General features: G+C 38.7%; 2 protein-coding genes and 1 non-coding gene across 10 annotated transcripts in view; 2 read left to right on the top strand and 1 right to left on the bottom strand.

Moving 5' to 3' along the window:
• The window catches only part of LOC141376513 (uncharacterized), a 214,091-nt gene that overhangs the window by 169,041 nt on the left and 22,877 nt on the right, over nucleotides 1–22,173 (bottom strand). The window lies entirely within an intron of this gene.
• LOC137496753 (U6 spliceosomal RNA) lies at nucleotides 484–590 on the top strand. The gene has a single exon (XR_011017309.1). It is a non-coding gene; the product is annotated as a U6 spliceosomal RNA (small nuclear RNA).
• On the top strand, nucleotides 749–21,267 carry babam1 (BRISC and BRCA1 A complex member 1). 8 transcript variants are annotated; one of them, XM_073915770.1, is made up of 11 exons: nucleotides 2,227–2,503; nucleotides 4,483–4,541; nucleotides 7,312–7,728; nucleotides 8,248–8,306; nucleotides 8,401–8,521; nucleotides 10,442–10,520; nucleotides 11,886–11,910; nucleotides 11,994–12,123; nucleotides 15,202–15,288; nucleotides 15,562–15,681; nucleotides 20,323–21,267. In XM_073915770.1, the coding sequence occupies exons 3-11, from the start codon at nucleotides 7,318–7,320 to the stop codon at nucleotides 20,521–20,523; spliced, it is 1,233 nt and encodes a 410-aa protein (XP_073771871.1). In that variant the 5' UTR covers nucleotides 2,227–2,503; nucleotides 4,483–4,541; nucleotides 7,312–7,317; the 3' UTR covers nucleotides 20,524–21,267. The 8 variants fall into 8 exon arrangements, 6 of the variants coding, with proteins under 6 accessions (XP_073771872.1, XP_073771871.1, XP_073771869.1 ...); XM_073915768.1 differs by lacking the exon at nucleotides 2,227–2,503 and adding an exon at nucleotides 4,142–4,241; XM_073915771.1 differs by lacking the exon at nucleotides 15,562–15,681 and having other exon boundaries at nucleotides 749–2,503.

The raw sequence follows: 22,173 nt of genomic DNA, 5'->3' as shown, positions 1-22,173 counted from the left end.
CATTAGCTTGAACGTTTCTTCGGCTGTGAGTTCAATGGCTGCTTTGATCTCAGCTTTTCAGGTCTTTCGAGATCTTCTTTAGCCTCCGAGAGTCTGTGAATGTTTCGATGGGCCGTTTGCTGGCGTCTGAGCATGTTGTCCTCTGGTCTGCGGCGGGGGAAGGTCCGCGCATGCCTGTGGGGGAAGGCGAAGGACACGAGGACAAAAGATCAGTTACGTCACAGAAGAACTCATCCAATCACACAAGCCTAAAACCAGCTTCCTCTGCATATGCTTTACAGTTCAAAAATACTACGGTAAACCTCTACAAAACTGCTGGTTTCAAACTTTGAAGGTTTTAAGCGTTTGCAGGTTTGCCCCGAAGAGGTTTACTGTCATGTTTGAGGTAAATGAGTTGAATAAGTAGGTTTATCCACTTACCACATGGCAGAAACATACCCAGAAGTCCCGGGTTTATATAGCAGTTCTCCAGGCTCCTAGTTCGTGCTTGCTTCGGCAGCACATATACTAAAATTGGAACGATACAGAGAAGATTAGCATGGCCCCTGCGCAAGGATGACACGCAAATTCGTGAAGCGTTCCATCTTTTAATTGATTATAGATTCATAATTATTGATTTACAGTACTTTTATTCATAATTTCCACTGTATGCTATGAAAAAAACCGAGTTTGAGCGTGCAATGCGCGGCGCACGCGCTAGATGGCGGCCGCGCCTCACTCAGAGCGCCTCCCTCACTGTACACAGCTCACATCACACTCGGGTCAAAACAAATGAAAATAACAGCGAATATAGGTATTTTTAAAGTTTAAATCAAATCAAATGTTATTGCGTTTTTCATCCTGATGATTCTAACTGTTATACAAGTCATAATCGTTAATAATAAATCCGATTCTGCGGTCAATTCGACTCAAAACAGCAGATATAGCGACAAAAAAATCAGGACGGAATGATTATATAGCACAAATACTGACGTTTAAATTAAATGTAATGTAACGTTACTTACCATGTAGCTAGACTGACAAATAGCGTCGTTTTCTCTTCTTCCTCGCTATTTTCTTTACCTGAAAACGCAAATCCAAAATCAAGCACTACCCAGAAAGCAAAATACACTCGGGCCAACCATACATTCACCATCATGACGATAGTAAGGTTATAAAACCGTCGTCATCATTTATAATCTAAACGAATCATAATCTATTCGACAAAGCAGACATCGACACAACTTCAGCCTTAAATTATATACGCGATTAGTCTTTTTAATCCATACTATAGTAAAGAACACAACATACATAATGAACATGTTGTAGGCAACAACTATAGCCAATAAAACAAAGCAGCCCCTTAAAAAAATATAGGCCATGTTTTTTTTTTTACAAGGATTTAAATAACACAGTTACTTTTCTTTTAGTAAAAACTAGTATACTGCTGTATTTATCACAGCTTTTCAGTCAAGTTAATGGGTTATTTCTAGCATTTGGTAACATTTCAGTCCCCCATATTTTTTAAAGTGGTTGTTGACTGAAATTACATTTTAAAACAATTTCATTGATTTATTTTGTACATTACAATGAATAAAAAATATTTACATTAAAAGCATTTTAGCATAAAAAATATCATATTTCTGTCATATACTAAGCTACTGTTATGTCATTTCTACAAGGATTTAAGTACTACAGTTAACTGTAGTAAAAACTAAAGTATATGCTGTAATGTTATTTATCACGTGTTTTTCAGTCAAGTAAACTAATATGTTGTAACAACAATCAAAAGTTGTAGTATTGTAGTATAAAGAGTAACGTTATGGTTTAAAAACACTGTAGTACAATAAATTACTATAGTATTTTTAATGTGGATACTTTATTAAAATGTTATATGTACCATAATAATAGTGCAAAGCTGAACTGACAATGTAGTGTCGTCTTTGGATTGCCTACCTGAAAATGCAGGTGGAAAAAAAATCAAGTAGGCCTAATAATACAACATTGTGCTAAAATGTAATCATTATTTACCATCATGATGATGATTCTAGCAGTGTCATCGTCGTTAATAATGATAATAACTCTGAATCTGTGAACAAAGTGACTCCAACCAGTAGCTACACAAATAAACCTAAAATACACAGAATTTACTCCATGTACCATATAATGTGTTATTTGTGCACAACAGTACGTCGTATTTCGGTGTTTTTGTTTCAGTAGGCTAAACGTTATCTGAAAACAAACGAAGATCGATAAGGCCGTTTAGTAGGCCTAAGTTACGCTTTCACATTTCACCCCTCACAAACAAAACTTCCGTTAATGTTGTCATGGGATTTTACTTCATGATCACCTCTAGCTGTTTTCCCAACGCAGTCATCGAATGTCATTCACTTTTTCTCGTGTACACACTCACCTGTGGCTTAAAATGTAGCGAAAAATAAACTCCATTGCTACTCCACCGGAGATCAGCTTCAGCACTGCAGGGGGTGGTGGGAGACATATCCAGCTGCAGACCCGCTCACAGGTACACACACATGTGGTGTTTCTATTATTAACATTAAGCGATATGTCACCCAAAATAAAGATTTACCCACTTTTTACTCTTCCTCCAGTGCAGAGATCCCCAATATAGAGCCCGCGGGCCAAAGTTGACCCATGGTTACCTTTGATTTGGCTCGCCAACCAATCAGGGGAGAGCTGGACAAATGATGGGGAAGTGTTGGGGCGAGTCCCTCAAACAGAAATCGTCATTTCTAAATTTAAAAGACCCTTTGTTTGTTTGTTTGTTTGTTTGTTTGTTTGTTTGTTTGTTTGTTTGTTTGTTTGTTGGTGTTGGTTGGTTTGTTTGTTTGTTTGTTTGTTTGTTTGTTTGTTTGTTTGTTTGTTTGTTTGTTTGTTTGTTTGTTTGTTTCTGAGCTCAAAAAAACTGAAGTTAAATGTTTTATTAAATGTGAATTTATTATATATTTTAAAGGATAATTAAACCCAAAAACACATTTCTTTAGATGTTGACAGATACAGTGCTCAGCATATATAGTAGTACACCCCTCACAAATCTATCTTTTAGGTTCATATTTTAATAGAAAGCTATACAATATTATATTTGTGCATATACAGTTAAAGTCAGAATTATTAGCCCCCCTGAATTATTAGCACCCCTATTATTTTTTCCCTAATTTCTGTGTAACGAAGAACAGATTTTTTTAAACACATTTCTAAACATAATAGTTTTAAACTCATTTCTAATAACTGATTTATTTTATCTTTGCCATGATTACAGTAAATAATATATATAATGTTGTACTGTGTCAGTGAACTTGAACAAGTATACTAAAAGACATTAATTTTCACTAGTTTTATTAGTATTTTTTTTCAGTGATTTGAAAAATAAGTTAAATCTTTGTAGACTAAAAATGTTTATATCATTTATTTAAATATTTGGGCAACAAATTATAGATTCATTTTATTTAAAATTATTATATTATTCTTATTTCTTTAATTAAGCTATAGTGGTGTGGCCAGGTAGGGGCCTTACAAGATAATGTGCCCAGGCCCTGAGTTCTTAATCCGGGCCTGGTTACAGCTGAAATAAACTTTATAACTCAAAAACAATGTTACGCATAATAATACAGCTGTTTTGTGTCAGTTAAATCAGTTGACTGTTGAAATTTTTACATTTAATTTTAACATTTTTAACCCAACTGGTTGAGTTATTAAATAAATAAGCAAATAAAGGTTAGAAATAACATAACAAAGTACCAAATATTTAACTCAGCTGGTTGAGTTATTAATAAATAACCTACAGGTTAAAAATAACCCATCAAAGCACCAAATATTTAACTCAGCTGGTTGAGTTATTAATTAATAACCTACAGGTTAAAAATACTACAACAATGCACCAAATATGTTTAACTCAACCATTGGGTTAAATAAATAACTCAACATTTTTTAGAGTGCTGCGTAAAACATATACTGGATAAGTTGTCGGTTAATTCCTACGGATTAATAAAGGGACTAAGTTGAAAAGAAAATGAATGAATGAACGTAATATGCAATCACACCATTATATATTACATTATTATTACATCATTACCTTGCACGTGAAACCTCTAAATCTCCAGTCCACAAGAGGCGCTGATGACCGAAACACTCTTTAACAGTCAGCTCGGTTCGAACAATCGAACAAGGAAGTGTTGAGGAATAATATTGTGAAAACAGCATTTGATTATTTTACTACTAAATTCGTTTTCATTTAATGTTTGGTAAGTTATTGTTATATGTCGTTTCACAGTTTTGATTTCTGCTCCCTGTAAAGGTCTATAATCGTTAACCTGCGTTAAATACATGTCTTGAAAAATCACGAGTGTTGATTCACTGCTGTTGATGTTTTATACAGATGTAACGTTATTTCGTAAAATGCCACTTCAGCTTTGTATTTTAACACAGTCCTTTTATGGCCATGTTATAATGCTAATTCAATATGTGTTTTTTTAAACCGTTTAGAATGTTTGCTGTCATCCTCCTCATTCCGTCTTCTGTAGAAAGGGATCAGTGTAATTGAGGTAAAGTTGCTTTTATATTTACACATTCAGACGTTCTCCATAATAATATAATTTCATAAAAGTATTCGCTGGCAATTATAAATAGTGAAATCATATCAGCAGCAAATGACTATCAAAGCACAACATTGTTCACAGTCAAATAAATAACGTGCTAAAGTTGCTTTCAAGTCATACCTGCATGTTATTGTATGTCACAAGTTGTCACTGAACTAAGACCAACTTTGCCTCAATATCAGTAGTGTTCTGTACAGATGTTTCTGTGCATGTTACTGTTGTTTTTCCTGATTTGTTGTGTTGCTGTCATTGTTAAGATGGAAACAGCCCTAACAAGGAAGATAAAGGGGTGCAAAATCCCACCTTCAGATTTAAAGCCACTAATAAAAGGCTACAGTTGAAATCAGAAATATTATCCCCCCTTTGCTTTTTATTAATATTTTTGTTTCATATTTTCTAAATCATGTTTAATAGAGCAAAGAAATTTTCACAGTATGTCTGATAATATTTTTTCTTTTGAAGAAAGTGTTATTTTTTTATTTTGGCTAGAATAAAAGCAGTACACATTTTTTTAAAATCCATTTTAAGGTCACAATTATTAGCCCCCTTTAAGCTATATATTTTTGGATAGTCTGCAGAACAAAGAATCGTTATACAATACAATAGCTTACCTAATTACCCTAACCTGCCTAGTTGACCTATTTACCCTAGTTAAGCCTTTAAATGTCACTTTAAACTGTATAGAAGAGTCTTGAAAAAAATCTAGTCAAATATTATTTACCGTCATCATGGCAAAGATAAAATAAATCACACTGTTCAAAGGGTCATGGAAAAGTCATGGAAGTTGGACATGACATTTTTCAGGCTTGGAAAAGTTTTGAAAAAGCAGAAACACCCACAAAGTTTTGGAAAAGTCATGGAAAACAGATATCTGTATACTTGCGTTGTCTAAATCAATTTTAAATAGATATAAATATTAATTAAAACTAAATAGATTGTTGCGATTTGAACATGCATCGGCGACGCAGAGGCACAGTAGGTAGTGCTGTTGTCTCACAGCAAGAAGGTCGCTGATTCGAGCCTCAGCTGTGTCAGTTGGTGTTTCTGTGTGGAGTTTGCATGTTCTCCCTGTGTTCGTGTGGGTTTCCTCCGGGTGCTCCGGTTTCCCCCAGTGTGTATGAGTTTGAATGAGTGTGTATGGATGTTACTTAAAGATGGGTTGCAGCTGCAAGGGCATCCGCTGCTTAAATCATGTGCTGAATAAGTTGGCGGGGGACTAATAAAGGGACTAAGCCAAAAAGAAAATTAATGGATGAACAAGCATTATTTTTTTACCATTCATATGTACACATTGCATGAAACATTAGGTCATAAAAATTGACTTGAAAGTCTTGGAAAAGTCATGGAATTTTAGTAGTAAAAATGTCTATGAACCCCGAAATGAGTTATTGCAAGTGAAAACTATATGTTTAGAAATGTGCTGAAAAAACAGAAATTGGGAAATAATTGAATAATTCAGGGGGTTTAATAATTCTGGCTTCAGCTGTATATTTTTAACAAATGGCAAGCAGAATGGGATCAGTGCTCAAAAAGTAAACTTTTTGAAATCCAGCCTGAAATTGAAACAATATCTAAATGTTTAAACTCGAGACACAATCTTGAGTATATCTTGACAGATGTCCTATCAGACACATAAAAATCACACATGAACATTTAATCAAATACTCAAAGGAGAAAAACCCCCAAAATGTCAATACTGCTACAGAAGCCAGAATGTTAAACACATTCTTGTGGAATGCTCTATTTTAAATGTTATCAGACAACAATTTTAATCTGAAATATTTTTAATTGTAAATCCTTTTAAAATTGTAAAAAAAAATTATCAAAGTTAACCTTAAAAAAAGTTTTATCTTATATATTATCATTATTAAATCCCAGCTGTGTTGCAGCTGGAAGGGCATCCGCTGCGTGAAACATATGCCGGATAAGTTGGCGGTTCATTCCGCTGTGGCGACCCCTGATTAATATAGGGACTAAGCCTAAATAAATGAATGAATTATTATTATTCTTTATGTATTTTAATCTTGTGTATTTATTGCTGTTGATGACTTTAAATTGTTAGAATATTTTATATACAGTTGAAGTTATCAGCCCCCTTTTTATTTTATTTATTTATTTTTTTAAATATTTCCCAAATTATGTTTGACAGAGCAAGGACATTTTCACAGTATGTCTGATAATATTTTTTCTTCTAGAAAGAGTCTTATTTGTTTTATTTCGGCTAAAATAAAAGCAGTTTTTAATTTTTTAAAAAACTTTTTAAGGTCAGTATAATTAGCCCCTTTAAGCTAATTTTTTTTGATAGTCCACAGGACAGCGTTATAGAATAACTTGCCTAAGTACCCTAACCTGCCTAGTTCACCTTATTATACTAGTTAAGCATTTAAATGTCACTTTAAGCTGTATAGAAGTGTCTTGAAAAATATCTAGTCAAATATTATTTAATGTCATCATGACAAATAAAAAATAAATCAGTTTTTAGAAATACGTTTTTAAAACTATTATGCTTAGAAATGTGCTGAAACAAAACAGAAATCGGGGAAAAAAATAAACGGGCGTTTATAATTCAGGGGGGCTAATAATTCTGACTTCAACTGTATATAGAAAATTGTTATTTATATTTATAGATATTTTTGCCATGACATAATCATAAAAGCTGATATAGCATTAAACTCAAACTTCTCTCTCTCTCCTATTGTTAACGTGATGTTTACAGGTTGCCATGGAGACCACTGAGCCAGGTCAGGCAGATGGAGAGGAGCGGATGATGGACCTGAGACCCAGGACCCGCTCCAATCCAGAGGGTGCGGAGGATCGGCGGAGCAGCACGGGCAGCCTCAACAGCAGCCTGCCATCTGCGCCACAGCCGGCCGTGGGCAGCCGTGTAGAGGGAGAAGGAGAGGCGGCCAGCTCTGACAGCCCACCGGTCTCTGCCACCGCCATCGCAGCCACTGCTTCTGTCCCCGTTGCTGCAGTGGGAAACACCACCACCACCAACACCGCCAGCCTGCCTGCTATGAGTCCTGCAGTGAAGGAAAGACCCAAACCCTCTCAGCCGACCATGCCCACCCAGATCCCCCCATCAGCTGAGCTGCACCTGCGGGCACCACGAGTCAACTGCCCTGAAAAAGTGGTATGTCTTACAATAAACAACTGTGTTTGTGACTATATATACAGTTGAAGTTAAATTATTAGCCCTTCTGTGTTTTTTTAACAGAAAGAATAATTTTTCAACACATTTCTAAACATAATAGTTTTAATAACTCATCTCTAATAACTGATTTATTTTATCTTTGCCATGATGACTGTAAATAATGTTTGACTAGATATTTCTCAAGACACTTCTATACAGCCTAAAGTGACATTTAAACACTCAATTAGATTATTTAGACCAGGCATGTCCAAACTTGGTCCTGGAGGTCCGGTGTCCTGCAAAGTTTAGTTCCAACCCCAGTCAGACACACCTGGGCTAGCTAATCAAGCTCTGACTAGGCTCTTACAGCTAAAATCAGCAGGACACCGGCCCTCCAGGACCGAGTTTGGACACTCCTGATTTAGGGGCCTAACTAGGTGAGTTAGGGTCATGTTAGGGTTTTTGCATCTGAAAACATTTTGGTCATTCAAGTTTTCTGGTCATATCATTTTTGAATAGATCATCTGCTTGGACCTTTCAGAGGAAATGTCTTTACAAAAGCTGGAGTCCATCAATGGGTAATTTCACAGTTTTCTGTTTGTTTGTTTTTATCATATTCTTTTAGATAACGGAAATGATTTTATATAAATGTTTTGTACTTTTGTTTTTCAGATCCAAGACGAACGCCTTAAATATTTCACAGAAAATGATTGAGATGTTTGTGAGAACCAAACACAAGATTGACAAGAGGCATGAGTTTGCTCTGGTGGTGGTGAATGATGATGCCATGTGGGTGAGTGGAGGAAAAAATTGAGCTGCACTGCCATTTTTTTAATTCAAACTCACAGTATTTAAAAAAAAATGGTCTGGGTCAAACATATTCACATATTCCAAAAGTCAAAGTGTGTGTTTATTGACCGTATTCTTTATTCATGAGCGGGTGGAATCTTTGAGGCCGGAAACTTCCGTTCTCATTCAAATCCATTGATATTTAGATGTTAAAAACTGCTCGTTATGCTGCTCGATATTTTCCTATTATATTAATCTTCTTTTTATGTTTAGTCATTTAGTCATGACTTGTTTGTTGAGCAAGTAGTTTGACTGTTTTCTGCTCTTTATCATTTCTAGTCATTTCTCGCATGGGTAACTGAATCCCATGTTCTTAAACAGTAGTAAAAACGAGCGCACTTCCGCATTCAGGAATAAGGTCAATACTGTATATTTATTCGATAAATGAAGTAATTCCTCTCTACATTCAAATATGTTGTGATAATATATTCAGTACTTTTTAAATGACATACTATTATATGGTTTTTTATATTATAGCACTTTTATTGTATTTATTAGTCCTTTGCTCAATTTTGGATGACTATTATTAGTTTTTCATGATTTGATGAATTTTAAACTGTGTTTAGGCCCTATTGGAATTGCTCAGTTTATTATTATTATTACGTTCCGGAATGAATTGCGAGTTTGAGGGTCTAAACATACCCGAAAACTCACGAAACTTTGCACATGTCCCAGAAGTGGCTAAAATACACGTTTGATAAAGGTTTCGGAAGTGGGTGTGGCAAAATGACTCGACAGCACCACCTCTAAAAATTCTATGAAGTGCCCTGTGACCTATGATCCACGCACGCATATGAAATTGGCACACACGTTAAGCATGCAAAAATCTACAAAAAAGGTCTCATGGAGCGAAATTTTAAACCTAACAGGATGTCGGATATTTTTTACTTCCTGCGCCGAAACATAATTTTTTTTGTCATTTTCAGCCATTGTATTTTAATGAACTCCTCCTGGGGATTTTATCCATTCAACACCAAAATCTGGTTTTCTCATCTAAAGGCCTTGGCGATGTTAAATTTTGAAGATCTAGAGTTTTCGGTGAAAGTCGTGTCCTTGGCGGCCTCTCAAACTTTGACGATTCGCCACGAAACAGGAAGTTGTTATAACTCAGGCATACATTGTCGGATCTGCCTCAAATTTCACACGTATAATAAGAGTTCTGACCTCAACATGTTTACATGCCAATAGAGGTGGGGAGAAAATGCAAACTCCACACAGAAATGCCAACTGACCCAGCTGAGGCTCGAACCAGCGACCTTCTTGCTGTGAGGCGACAGCACTACCTACCACCGCGTCGCCCCTGCAAATGCAACATAAGTTCTCAAAAATAAACAAAACAAACAAGCTGGGAGAGGAGACTCACTGAACGATCTTTCAGTCCAGATTAAATGGGCTTCACCAACACGCCGGCTAGCTCCTACGTGTCGACACCTGATTCATCGCACCTGTGCGCTCATAATGAAACTGTCGGAAAACAACAAAGAGAGATGTATACAACAACAACACAAAGAAAAACTCAATAACTCAAATAGCTTTTTTGCATTATTGTTGAATAGAAATAAACATAACAGTGTATTAATATGCGAGATGGTTTGCATTTTTTTGTTTTTATTTTTCTTATTTGTTTGTATTTTTATTTTTATAATTCAGTTCTGATTTTGCTGTAAATGCCTTTGCTTAAAAAACATCATATTACTATTTTAGTTAAATCTTTAAAATAAAATTCCAACATGAAAGAGTATATAAAGCTATTTCATTATTTTCGGACTCTTGCTAGTTATCGACCTAGATAACATCCAGACATTTGACGGGAAACAACACTGGTTCCAGGGCTTGATTTTCATGTAAATCTCTTTACACTCAGTTATCAGGATTCACGTCTGACCCTCGGGAGCTGTGCAGCTGTCTGTATGACCTGGAAACCAACGTCTGCGAGTCCTTCAGTATCCTTACTTCACTTTTGTCCTTACAGCTTCATTGCTCCATAGAAACATTGTGAAGGTTTGCAGAGAAGCAGTCAAAATTAGGGCTGCACAATATAAAATCTCAGCATCAGAATCTGAAATAGTCACATGGCAGGGTCTGCAATGTTGAGTAGTGATTGCAATTAACCAGAAAACACAGATTTCTGGTTCATGCATGTGATTGTAAGATTTCTAGCGAATTTAAACCATTTGGGTGCTAGAAGTGATCAAATGTGTAACAGAATAATTGCATTTAACTATTTCCACAATGAACACTGTAGTAGGCAACATTTAAAGTGGAGAATGGAGTCAAGAATGCATGTCTTTGAATAGTTTTAGGACAACTTTGAGGATAGGTTTTGATCAGCTTCAAATGTTGACTACTTTATACAGTGTTTTTTTTAGATTTGATTAAATATCGGTACCTCAAAACAGTTCAGACTCTCCAGAAAACCAAAAATCACTGTTTGTTTAACATGTATCTTTGTTCTATTTTATTAATTTATGCTTGTAATATGTTTATTATACTTAATGCAGTTTAAGGGTGCTTTCACACCTGTGAATCGATTCAGTTGTTCCGAAACAGAATTACAATTGTTACGTTGTTGCTCTTTGCTCTTGGAGCGGTTCGCTTTCACACTGCAAAGTTTCTAATCGGAGCAAAAGAGCTAAAACAAGTCACGTGTGAGTAAACTCTCCTCACATTGGTCAGAGTGTCGGGTTTATTTTGCAGAGTCCCGCTCAGCTGTCAGGAGAGGTGGTGGTTTGGTGGTGTTTGACAAGGTGCACGCGACGTGTCTGAAGAGTCAGGAGAGTAGCGGTGGCGAGGGGTGAGAAGGGTGCGCGACGTAGCCTATTTGAGGATCGAGAGGGAATAATTCTCTCTTCATATAGCCGTATGCCTATTACATATCCATAAAACACAGTGATATAACCGCAATCGGATCATATTGCTTTCTCACTGCAATCGATCCGCTCCAGAGTTCGTTTCAATCGAGCCGAGACCACCTCATTCAAGCGATCTCGGACCGATTGATTTGGCGCAGACACGAGAGCGATTGGTGGTTTCACATGTGCCAAACGAACCGCGCTAACTGGGCAAACGAGACAGGTTCCGAAACAAAAGTGTAGGTGTGAACGCACCCTAACTCCCTCACAAAATCAAGACTATCAAATTAAACTTATGAATTCTTTCCAAATAGTTATTAGTCATATTGTGGAATTGTATTCATATCGCAATATATCTTGCAGAAAAACTTAAATATCTCAATGTCAATTTTTTCCAATATCGTGACGTGCAGCCCTAGTCACGATCACATTAATCTCCTTAACTTTACCCTGTAGATCTGGAAGATCTCTTCAATGTCATGTAAGTTGTGTTTGATGAAATAACTGTTTAATTAAACGTGTCTTCATTCAATTTTTTTTGCATTTACTTTTGTCTTTTGGTAGTTTGCAGAAAATTGAACTTCCTCAAATGGAGAATATTCAGACCATTCCTCCCCCTTTTGTAGTTCGGACTCTTCTTGTGTTCAGTCGGCATGCGGGCATGCTGCAGTTCAACCCCTCTGATGCTGTCAAAGTAAGTATTAAAATCACTAGATTTACCACAGTAAATTTGACAGCACTAAATCTGGTTCTGTGTTCACTGAATATTGCACTCAAGCAAGTCCAATAGAGAATGGGAATGTGTTGTTACAGTACAATGTATTCGGGCAATCTGGAACACAGGAACCTTTTTTCTATGCAGTAGGTTTATTGTATCATAAACAGTTGAAACAGTTCACCCTCCTCTAAATTTTTTTCTCTTTTTTTTTTTTTATATTTCCCAAATGAAGTTTAACAGAGCAAGGCACGTTTCACAGTATTTCCTATAATATTTTTTCTTCTGGAAACGTCTTATTTGTTTTATTTCAGCTAGGATAAAAGCAGTTTTAAATTTTTTGTGTAGACATTTAAGGTCAATATTATTAGCCGCTTAAGCAATATTTTTTTCGATAGTCTACAGAACAATCCACTGTTATACAATGACTTGCCTAATTACCCTAACCAACCTATTTAACCTAGTTAAATCCTAAAATTGCTCTTAAAGGGTCACAAAACACCAAAACACATTTTTTGAGCTGTTGACAGTCGTATATGTGTCCCACACTGCTAAAAACACTATTAGGACACACATATTTCACTAAAAAGTGAAAATTAGTTGTTTTTTCATTATTTCGAGCAAATTCGTTCCAGTTTGAAATGAATTTTTGAAGCTGCGTCACGGCCATGAGATCTCAGCGTGTGTTCCAGCATGTAGACTGGACGTCTGTATCTGGGAGTATCGTATTAAGTCTCTGAGTGTGCTGCATTAATGCATGAGTAAGGCTTGGTTCAAACCAATCAGCACGCTCTATTGTGCAACTTCATTAATATTCATTAATGTTACAGTGTAGATGTCAGAGACGCCACGCTGTGTTGGCAAAACAAGCGTGCAGTGTTGCGTTTATAGTTTGCTGCAGTGAAGGTTTTGTTTTTTATTTTCTCTCTATGAGAGTGCAGCTGGACTCACGTGTGGATTACAGTGCTCGCGATGCGCGACAACAATAACTTACGTGTCTAAGGAACATTGTTTACCCGAGAGCTTGTCTCATCTGCAAATGGTGAGATCCGGATTCGCTGCTCGTCTCCTATTAATAAAGACGCGGTTCTAGTTGCTGTTGATGGTCCTGTCTCTACAGATTTGGTAAGTGAGCGACCAGTGCTCTTTGTTTATTCAGTTTGTTCCTAGCGAACTAACTATTACACCGAGTATAAACATGTTAGCACCACAACCAAACTATTACCGTCGTGTAGGATTTTCACCTCATTTTGCGACGGGAATAACACACGCGGCTTTCTAAAGCTACCTGCCGAGTGCATCTAAGTTACAGAGAAATGCGGAGGGTTTTTTTCTCTCATTCGCCGTGCGGTATCAAACATTGCATGAAAAATACATGCTTAGTTCAGCCCTTCAATCAAATATCTCGTTTGTCACGAGGGGCACAAATGAAATACCTGAATGAAAGAGCCAAACTGCAGTTAAAGTCCACCATTTAATAATTTGGCAAATAATTCGATTACAGATGTCCATGGTAAAAGTCACTTTCTCCCCTGTGTGTGTGTGTGTGTGCGTGTGTGCGTGTGTGTGCATGTGTACGTTTTTTTGTGACATATCAGAACAAAAATCTGTATAATGACATGGGTATGACACAGGTATTAAAAAAAGGAAGTGAATTATGAGGACATTGGTGATGTCCTCATTTCTCAAAATGTGTATAAATCACACAGAATGAGTTTAATCAGAGAGTAAAGCTGCACACAGTCTCCTGTGATGGTTGGGTTTAGGGGTGGGGTGAGGGTAATATAATATACGATTTGGACCATATAAAATGAATGTAAACCTATGTAATGTCCCCACTTTTCACAAAAACAAATGTGTGTGTGTGTGTGTGTGTGTGTGTGTGTGTGTGCGTGCGTGTGTGCGTGCGTGCGTGCGTGTTGACTCTGAAACTCAGCCCTTGCCCAAATCAACACTCCTAAATCATCCCTATTTTGCTCCTCCAACACTCCCCTCTAAACAGAGCTGGACACGCCCACCTTTCGGACTTTTTTCAAAGTAGAGGTGTGAAAACACCCTGCTGAAACAAGGGGGTTTCATGGCCCTTTAAGCTGAATACTTGCATCTTAAAGAGCCTATATTATAGGTTTCTGAAAATGACCTTCCATGTAGTGTGTTACACAGCTCTAAGTGAAATATCCAGCTAAGACTTAAATCTGAAAGTACTGTTTTTAAAACTTTTGATTCATTTATAAAAGATTTGACTCAGTGCTTCAAAAGAATCATCTTGATAACGAGTCTTTAGCCATTTTGGCGTGACGTTGATACAAAACTTAAGCCCCGCCCAATTGCTGTGCATGCAAACCTGGGAAAATTTAAACCTGCGGCCCCGCCCACAAACACTGTAGCAGATCCCAGTTGAATAAAGACGTGTAGACGCTGTGCTCAGCTGGATATTATTGGAAGTGTGAGGGGAAGTTAGTGTTATGTTCTCTACCCAAAGATGAAACTGTGGGGTTGAAATTACGGGAGTTTTCCGGGATAAATAACAAAACTGGAGGGTGGCGGGAGATGGGTCTGAAATACGGGAGACTCCCTGGAAAAACAGGAGTGTTAACAGGTATGCTCACACCACACATGCACTCTGACTACTTCAATAGTGTTTATGAGCCGTGGTGGCTATTTTAATCTGTCTCACGCTGAACGCTGTCGACCAATCACAACAGGCTGTCATCGGTCCAATCAGCGCAGATTAGCTTCGCGCTAAGGAGGGGTTTAGGAACAAATAAATTGCTGAACGATTCATATGGGAGTTGTTGGGATAATTAGGTAAAAATAAATGCATGTTATAAGACAATGAAAGTGTTTTTTAACCTTGCATTTGTATTAGCCTGTTGTTGGAGACCCCAAAAAACAAAATATGACCCTTTTAATTGTATAATAGGGGCTCTTTAAAATTTTTGGGTGAATTATCCCTTTAATCTATCCTTTTTTTAATTGCCTTACAGTAAAATACAATTATATATTCTCTTTATAAATTGAGTGTTCCTGCATTCACTCTATTCTCTTTTTTTCCAGAAAATGCTGCAGTCTCCCTACTTCTTCTTTGATGTGGTTTTCCTTCATAATGGAACTGAAGAGCAGACAGAGGACACCAGCTGGAAGGTCTGAGCATGAAAAGCTAAAACCCTCCCAAATGATGTTTAAAGCACTGAAATAAATTAGTTTCACTGAAACCAGATTTAATATCTTGTATGACTTCCATGAGCTTGAATATCTGCATCCATGCGGTTTGGCAAGGATTCATACAATTTATTGATGAAGTCATCAGGAATAGCAAAGAAATTAGTCTTGCAGGACACCCAGAGATCATCAATATTCTTTGGTTTTGTTTTCCATGCTTCCTCTTTCATCCTACCCTACATATGCTCAATGAAGTTCATGTCTGGTGACTGGGCTGGCCAATCCTGGAGCGTCTTGATCTTCTTTGCCTTGAGGAACTTTGATGTGCAAATGGAGTATGCGATGGAGGACCATCCTGCTGCAGAATTAGGCATGGTTAGGAATATAAGAGGAAGCGAAGATTTCTTGGTATTTTAGACTATTGATGTTGCCATCTACCCTGCAGATCTCTCTCGCACAGACCATGATTTTTTCACTACAAAAATTCACTGTTTTCTGGATGAATCTCAGATCCATGCGGGCTCCAGTAGGTCTCCTGTAATATTTGCGGCGACCGTGGTGTAATTCAAAAGAAGATTCATCTGAAAAATCCACCTTCTGCCACTTTTCCAGTGTCCGTCCATTTAGCAGGCGGTGGGCCTTGGCAAATACCCCACGGTTTTTCAATTATTTAGTGCTGGCTTCTGGGCACTTATTCAGCCATGGAGGCCATTTCTAGACAGAATCCGACAAACTGTTCTGGTTGACAACGAGACTTCAGGTGACCAGGGGCCTCATGTACGAAGACTTGCGTGGAAATCTTACTAAAACATTGCGTACGCACAAAGCTGTAAATGTGCGTACGCAGAAAAAAATTCAGATGTATGAAACACTGCGTACGCCGAATCTCACGCTTATTCTTTTGTACATCTGAATGAACGTGAAACTGAGCGCAACATGCACGAGCGCAAAACCCCTCCCTGCCTCCTCCCCCGTATGAATATGCTAATGACTATGCTAATGGCAAAACCCAACGAAAAAGCAACGGCAAAATCAAGCAAAAAGAGAAACTTTGAACAGAATGTGAATTGAGGTGCTGCTTTCGGAGGTAGACCGAAGAAAAGCGGTGTTATTTGCAAGTTTGTTCTCCGGAATTAACAACAAAAGAAAAAAATAGAGTGGGAGAGTTTAGCTGATGCGGTCAACACAGTTGGGTCTGAACATCGCACTGAGTGCATTTAAACAAGAAATAGTGTGGTTTATAACTGAAAAATGTTGCAGTACCCTTAGCAGTCTCAGTGGCGCACCTCATAAGAAGCATGTGATCATGTTCTGACATGTTAGAGCATGAACTCGGTTCGAATACAGCGTCTGATGAATTCTTTCTTCTTTTTTTTCCCCGCTACATATCAGATTTTGCCCACTATTTATCACGAGAAAGACAAGTAGGAATCATTAATAAGTTTGTGCATCATATTTTATTTGCACATTTATTACATGGAAATGTTTCTGATTCACGCATGCAAATTCATCTTCAGATAGTGTCTTTATAGCAATGTGCGTGCAGTAGATAGCTCAGATTACATTGGGAAAACAGGCGACCGCTGCAAATTGTGCTTTAATGTTTAGCTGGTCAACTGTATGGTATGGAAATCTTACATACCTAGATGAACCCGTCTCATACAGCTGCCATTGCAAGGCTCAGACACTTTGTAGAGAGGAATTTAACACAACTGCCTCTAGGAGTCGCCAATGGAAATAAAACAGACACGCACAAAAAATGTGCATACGCCAGCCATAAAGCTGGCGTGGAGCTGCGCACATTCCCACGTTCAGTTCATTGTTAGTAAATCCAAACGTGAGCGATTCTGAGCGTGAAACCTGGCGTACGCAAAGTTTTTGTGCGTACGCAGCGTTGATACATGAGGCCCCAGGTCTTGTGGAGCTCTGCGGCAGTGGAAAATGGGCTGGCCTTAGATTTTCGAGCCAACAAACGGTCCTCTCGAGCAGTTGTCTTGTGGGGTCTCCCGCACCCGGGCTTATCAAAAACATCTCCAGTCTCTTCAAATCTTTTTTTTTTATCCTCTGTACTGGACGTTGAGACACTTCAAAGGTGTCTGCCACATCAGCAGTGGATCAGGGGCCTCATGTACGAAGACTTGCGTTGAAATCATACTAAAACATTGCGTACGCACAAAGCTGTAAATGTGCGCACGCAGTAAAATATTCAGATATATGAAACACTGCATACGATCACACGCATATTCTTTTTGTACATCCGAAAGAACGTGAAACTGAGCGCAACATGCACGAGTGCAAAACCCCTCCCTGCCTCCTCCCCCGTATGAATATGCTAATGACTCTACTTTGGCAAAACCCAACGAAAAGCAATGGCAAAAGCAAGCAAAAAGAGAAACTTTAAACAGAATGTGAATTTGTGAATGTCAAGTTTGTCCACCGGAGTTAATAACAAAAGAAAAAAATTGAGTGGGAGAGGTCAGCTGACGCGATTAATACAGTTGGTTCTGAACATCGCACTGAGTGGATTAAAAAAGAAATAGTTCGATGTAAAGGTGTAACGTTTTGTAGTGTCTTCAGCAGCGTGAGTGGCGTAGCTCGTAAAACGCATGGCAATATGTTTTGACACGTTCGAGCATGGACTCGGTTCGAATCCAGCGTTTGATTAATTCTTTTTTCCCCCCGCTACATATCAGAATTTGCCTATACTCTTGATCACGAGGAAGACAAGTAGGAATCGTTAATAAGTCTGTGCATCAAATTTTATTTGCTTATTTTTTGAATGGAAATGTTTCTGATTCACGTATGCAAATTCATCTTCAGATGGCGCTTTTATAGCAATGTGCGTGCAGTAGCTTGTTCCGATTGCATTGGGCAAACCGGCGATCGCAGCAAATTGAGCTTTAATGTTTGGCTGGTCAACTGCCTGGTATGGAAACCTTATTTGGCTCAAAGACACTTTGAAGTGTGCAATTTAACACAACTGCGTCAAGGAGTTGCCAATGGAAATAAAACAGACACACACAAGAACTGTGCGTACGCCAGGCATGAAGTTGGCGTGGACCTGCGCACATTCCCACGTTCATTTCATCGTAAGTAAATCCAAACGTGAGCGTGAAACCTAGTGTACGCAAAGTTTTTGTGCGTACGCTGCATTGATACATGAGGCCCCTGGTATTTAGCCTCTTGATAATCAACACTTTAGTCTCAGGGTAAATCTTTGGTATGTTTGCAGAGGTCTAGTTGCAGTTGATGTGAAGGTGTGGTGTACTGGGGTTCTTTTTATACACACCTGAGACCTAATTGATCCATTATTAAGGCTGATTTATACTTCTGCGTCAAACGCCGGGGTATGCTACGGCGCTGACGCATAGCCCTTCGCCGTGGCCGTGGCCGTCACTGACGTGCACCTCTCAAAAATTGTAACTACACGTCGCAACGACGCATAGCGTAAGCTCTGTGATTGGTCGGCTTGGTAGCGCTGACGAGTCTGGGCGGGACCGAGAGCCGCGCGAATGGCGCGAACCCGATTGTTTGCAAGTGTGGAGTCCCGTGAAGGAGCTCCGGATGGAAAGTTTTGTTTTGTGTTTACCTCATAGTTAAAGTTGTTGCACGTCCACCGGTTCCTGCCTCAAAATGAGCAAGTTTGAGCCACTTGTACATCCAGGAAGTGTTCAGGAAAAGCAAAAAAGTAGCGAAGAAACTCGACACAGAGGAACATTTACACCTCACTGCCAACTAGCGTTTCGGAAGTGTTAATGCAGACCAACAGAGACAGCGCGCAGAAGTATAAATGCACAGCTGCGCGCATTGCAAGCGCTGTGGGTTACGCCGGTCACTTGACGCAGAAGTATAAATCAGGCTTTAGTCACAGGTGAAGCTCATATGACAAGGCGACAACACTTATGGCTGTTTCTCAATATGCGTTCTTCAGCGGTCTTGCGTCCTCGTGTTCTCGTGCAACGTCATCATCAGCTGCCTAAGTTCAGTTCCAATACTCAAGACCGCAAGTACGAAGGACGCGTGAAACTTCCCGGATGTGATCTTGATATCGAGGATGCACTGATGCAGACTTGAGCACCAAACTCGCTCTGGAAGTCCCAGAAGTCATTGCGACTGGAGATGGGAAGTGCAGCATTTTATTTAGATTTATTATTAAAGTTCAGAGATATCACTTATTTACCTCAGGAGTTTCTCTAAATGAAACGATGAAAGTAAACATTAACATGAATATCTTAATAAAGGAATAAACACATTAAGGATTGTTTGTTTTCTGAAATTCGTATTAAAATTTGTTTTATTTATATTGTGCAGGGTATATTTATAATGTTTTTATGCAAAGTATATATTTTGAAGAGGGGGGAAACAATAAATCGTTGTATGAGTGCTGTTATGTTTGAATAATTTACCATTTAAAACGCGTGAAGGTCACATGACCATCAGGAAGAACGCAGCATCCCATTTCTCAAAGGACGCGTTCTCTGCCCTCGCGGTCTCCTGAGTTCATTCTTTCGAGGACACCTGGCAAGACCGGTCTCCACAAGAACGCAAGTCCGTTCTCGCGTTCTTGGAATTGAGAAACAGCCTTATGTCTTTGCAAAAATTGACTCAATGGGCTTTACAAAGCTGGGGCTACAAGAATACTTTTCATTTTGCACTGAATCATTATTACAAAAGCTGTTGAGATTAAAATGAGCCATTTCTTGTAAAAAAAAAAAAAAAAAAAACTTAATTAGAAATATATTTCAGTGACACTTAAAGTCAATTTGTACACAAGCGACAAGAGTTTTGTCAGGGACTGTATAAGAAAAAGACTCACAATGCTTTTCCTAACATGGAAAAATCAGTTTGTCTTATTGATATTATCAGGAAGTGACGGTTTTGTTCTCTTTGACTCGTGTAGAACTCAAATCATATATGCAATACTTTAGTTTTGCACACACATTTTATTTGCATCGATAATACAGTCTATGTTCCAGTTTTCATTCGATGTATTAAAGCTTGTGTTTGTGTTGTCAGGACGTGTACGCCTCCTTCTGCGAGCTGGACACTAAGGGCATGTGTTATCGCTTTGAGGTGTCGCTGTGTGGTCCTGCTATTGAGCTGCACAACTGCATGGCCAAACTGCTGTGCCATCCACTGCAGAGGCCCTTCCAGAGCCACGCGTCCTACAGTCTGCTGGAGGACGAGGACACGCTGGAGAACGAAGCCACTGTGTGAGATTTTACTCAGTAGACCCATCAAATCACCTAGATTAGGGACTGATGAACTCCAAAATGAAGGAGTGACCTGTGAATAACTGCTTTGCCTGTTATATCTGTACTATCGATGTCTCTTTTATTTCTTTAAAACTTCAGTGTCTTAATTTCCTAAAGCCGCCATAACAAATCTAAAGACAATTGTGGATGAGTTGAGTATTGGTGGTTTGATCCCAGCACAGGATCCACTAAATAATCAGCATTTAGAATGTCACCTGTAAGTGATTCATGTGTTTGTGTGGTGGAGGTTCAGAGATGAGCTTGTGGGAATGGTGCTCATTGAGATCCGTTGGTTAGTGCTAAAGGTTTGGTGGGAGCACATTTGGACAGCATCTAATAAATACGGTTTGCTTGTTATAGCCAAATAAATGAAAAGGAAATACCCTGTGGGACTCTTTTCTACACAGAAAAACACAGGGATCAATGTTACAGGGTTCACACGGTTATGGAAAACCTGGACATGGCATTTTCCAGGCCTGGAAAAGTTTTGGAAAAACCCACAAAGTTTTGGAAAACTCATGGAAATTACATTTATCATTTAGCAGACATTTTCGTCCAAAGCGATTTAAGCTGTGGTCACACTAGAGTTTGTGCTTGCAAAATTCTGTCGTATGGTCCTGCGAAAAGGGGGGGGGTTAAACAATATGATTGGACATTAATAAAAGTGAGAAACTGTTCAGTTTAGTAATAAAAATTGTTTATTTCAGTTCAGTGTGGTTTAATTTTCAATGCTGATGCATTGCAAACACGGAGGAGCAAATCCATCATTGCACAGCTCCACAAGTCTCAAACCAAGCAAGCCAGTGGCCTGCAACAAACTTCACCAATTGACGAAAGTGAAGTAAAAAAAATCCTCGAGAGAAACTAGGTTTGGGACGACAATTTTTCCTCTGGCCAACCTTCTTCGGCAGAGCTGCAGTCTAGGAGCCGGAGGCTGGAGAACGCCGGACAACCATCGTGGAGAAGCTGCAGGTGTGAGTAGGTCACCAGCAGGTGTTCCCACAGGATCAATGTGAAGACTCAACGGTCACTGGGGTCTTTCAGGAGTCTCATGCTCCCCACTCCTTTATAACCAGCATAAATCATCTGCTCAAGATATGGTACAGGATTATGGATATCTTGGCATCATCTCTTCACAGATCTTAGATCACATCAATGAGGAAGCACAACCTCTAGAGCAGGGCTGCTCAATCCTGTTCCTGGAGATCTACCTTCCTGCAAAACACACCCTGTTCAAACACACCTGAACCAATTAATTAGGACCTGAACAGCACTTGATAATTACAGGCAGGTGTGTTTGAAATGGGTAGCAACTGAAATCTGCAATAAGGTAGATCTCCAGGAACAGGGTTGAGCACCCCTGCTCACCAATCTCGGTCCTGGAGGGCTGGTGTCCCTGCGGGGTTTAGCTTCAACTTGCCTCAACACACCTGCCTGGATGTTTCAATTTAACCTAGTGAAACCTTGATTAGCTTGTTCAGGTGTGTTTGATTAAGGTTGGAGCTCAAATCTGCAGGACACCGGCCCTCCAGAAACAAGTTTGGTGAGCCCTGTTCTAGAGACCTCAGGATGAGTATCCCCCAGATGGAAATAGAGAATTGTAGAAATACAA

Source organism: Danio rerio, chromosome 11, assembly GCF_049306965.1.
Source record: "Danio rerio strain Tuebingen ecotype United States chromosome 11, GRCz12tu, whole genome shotgun sequence".
In the NCBI taxonomy this organism is placed as follows: Eukaryota; Metazoa; Chordata; class Actinopteri; order Cypriniformes; family Danionidae; genus Danio; species Danio rerio.
This window is presented reverse-complemented; position numbering and strand designations above follow the sequence as displayed.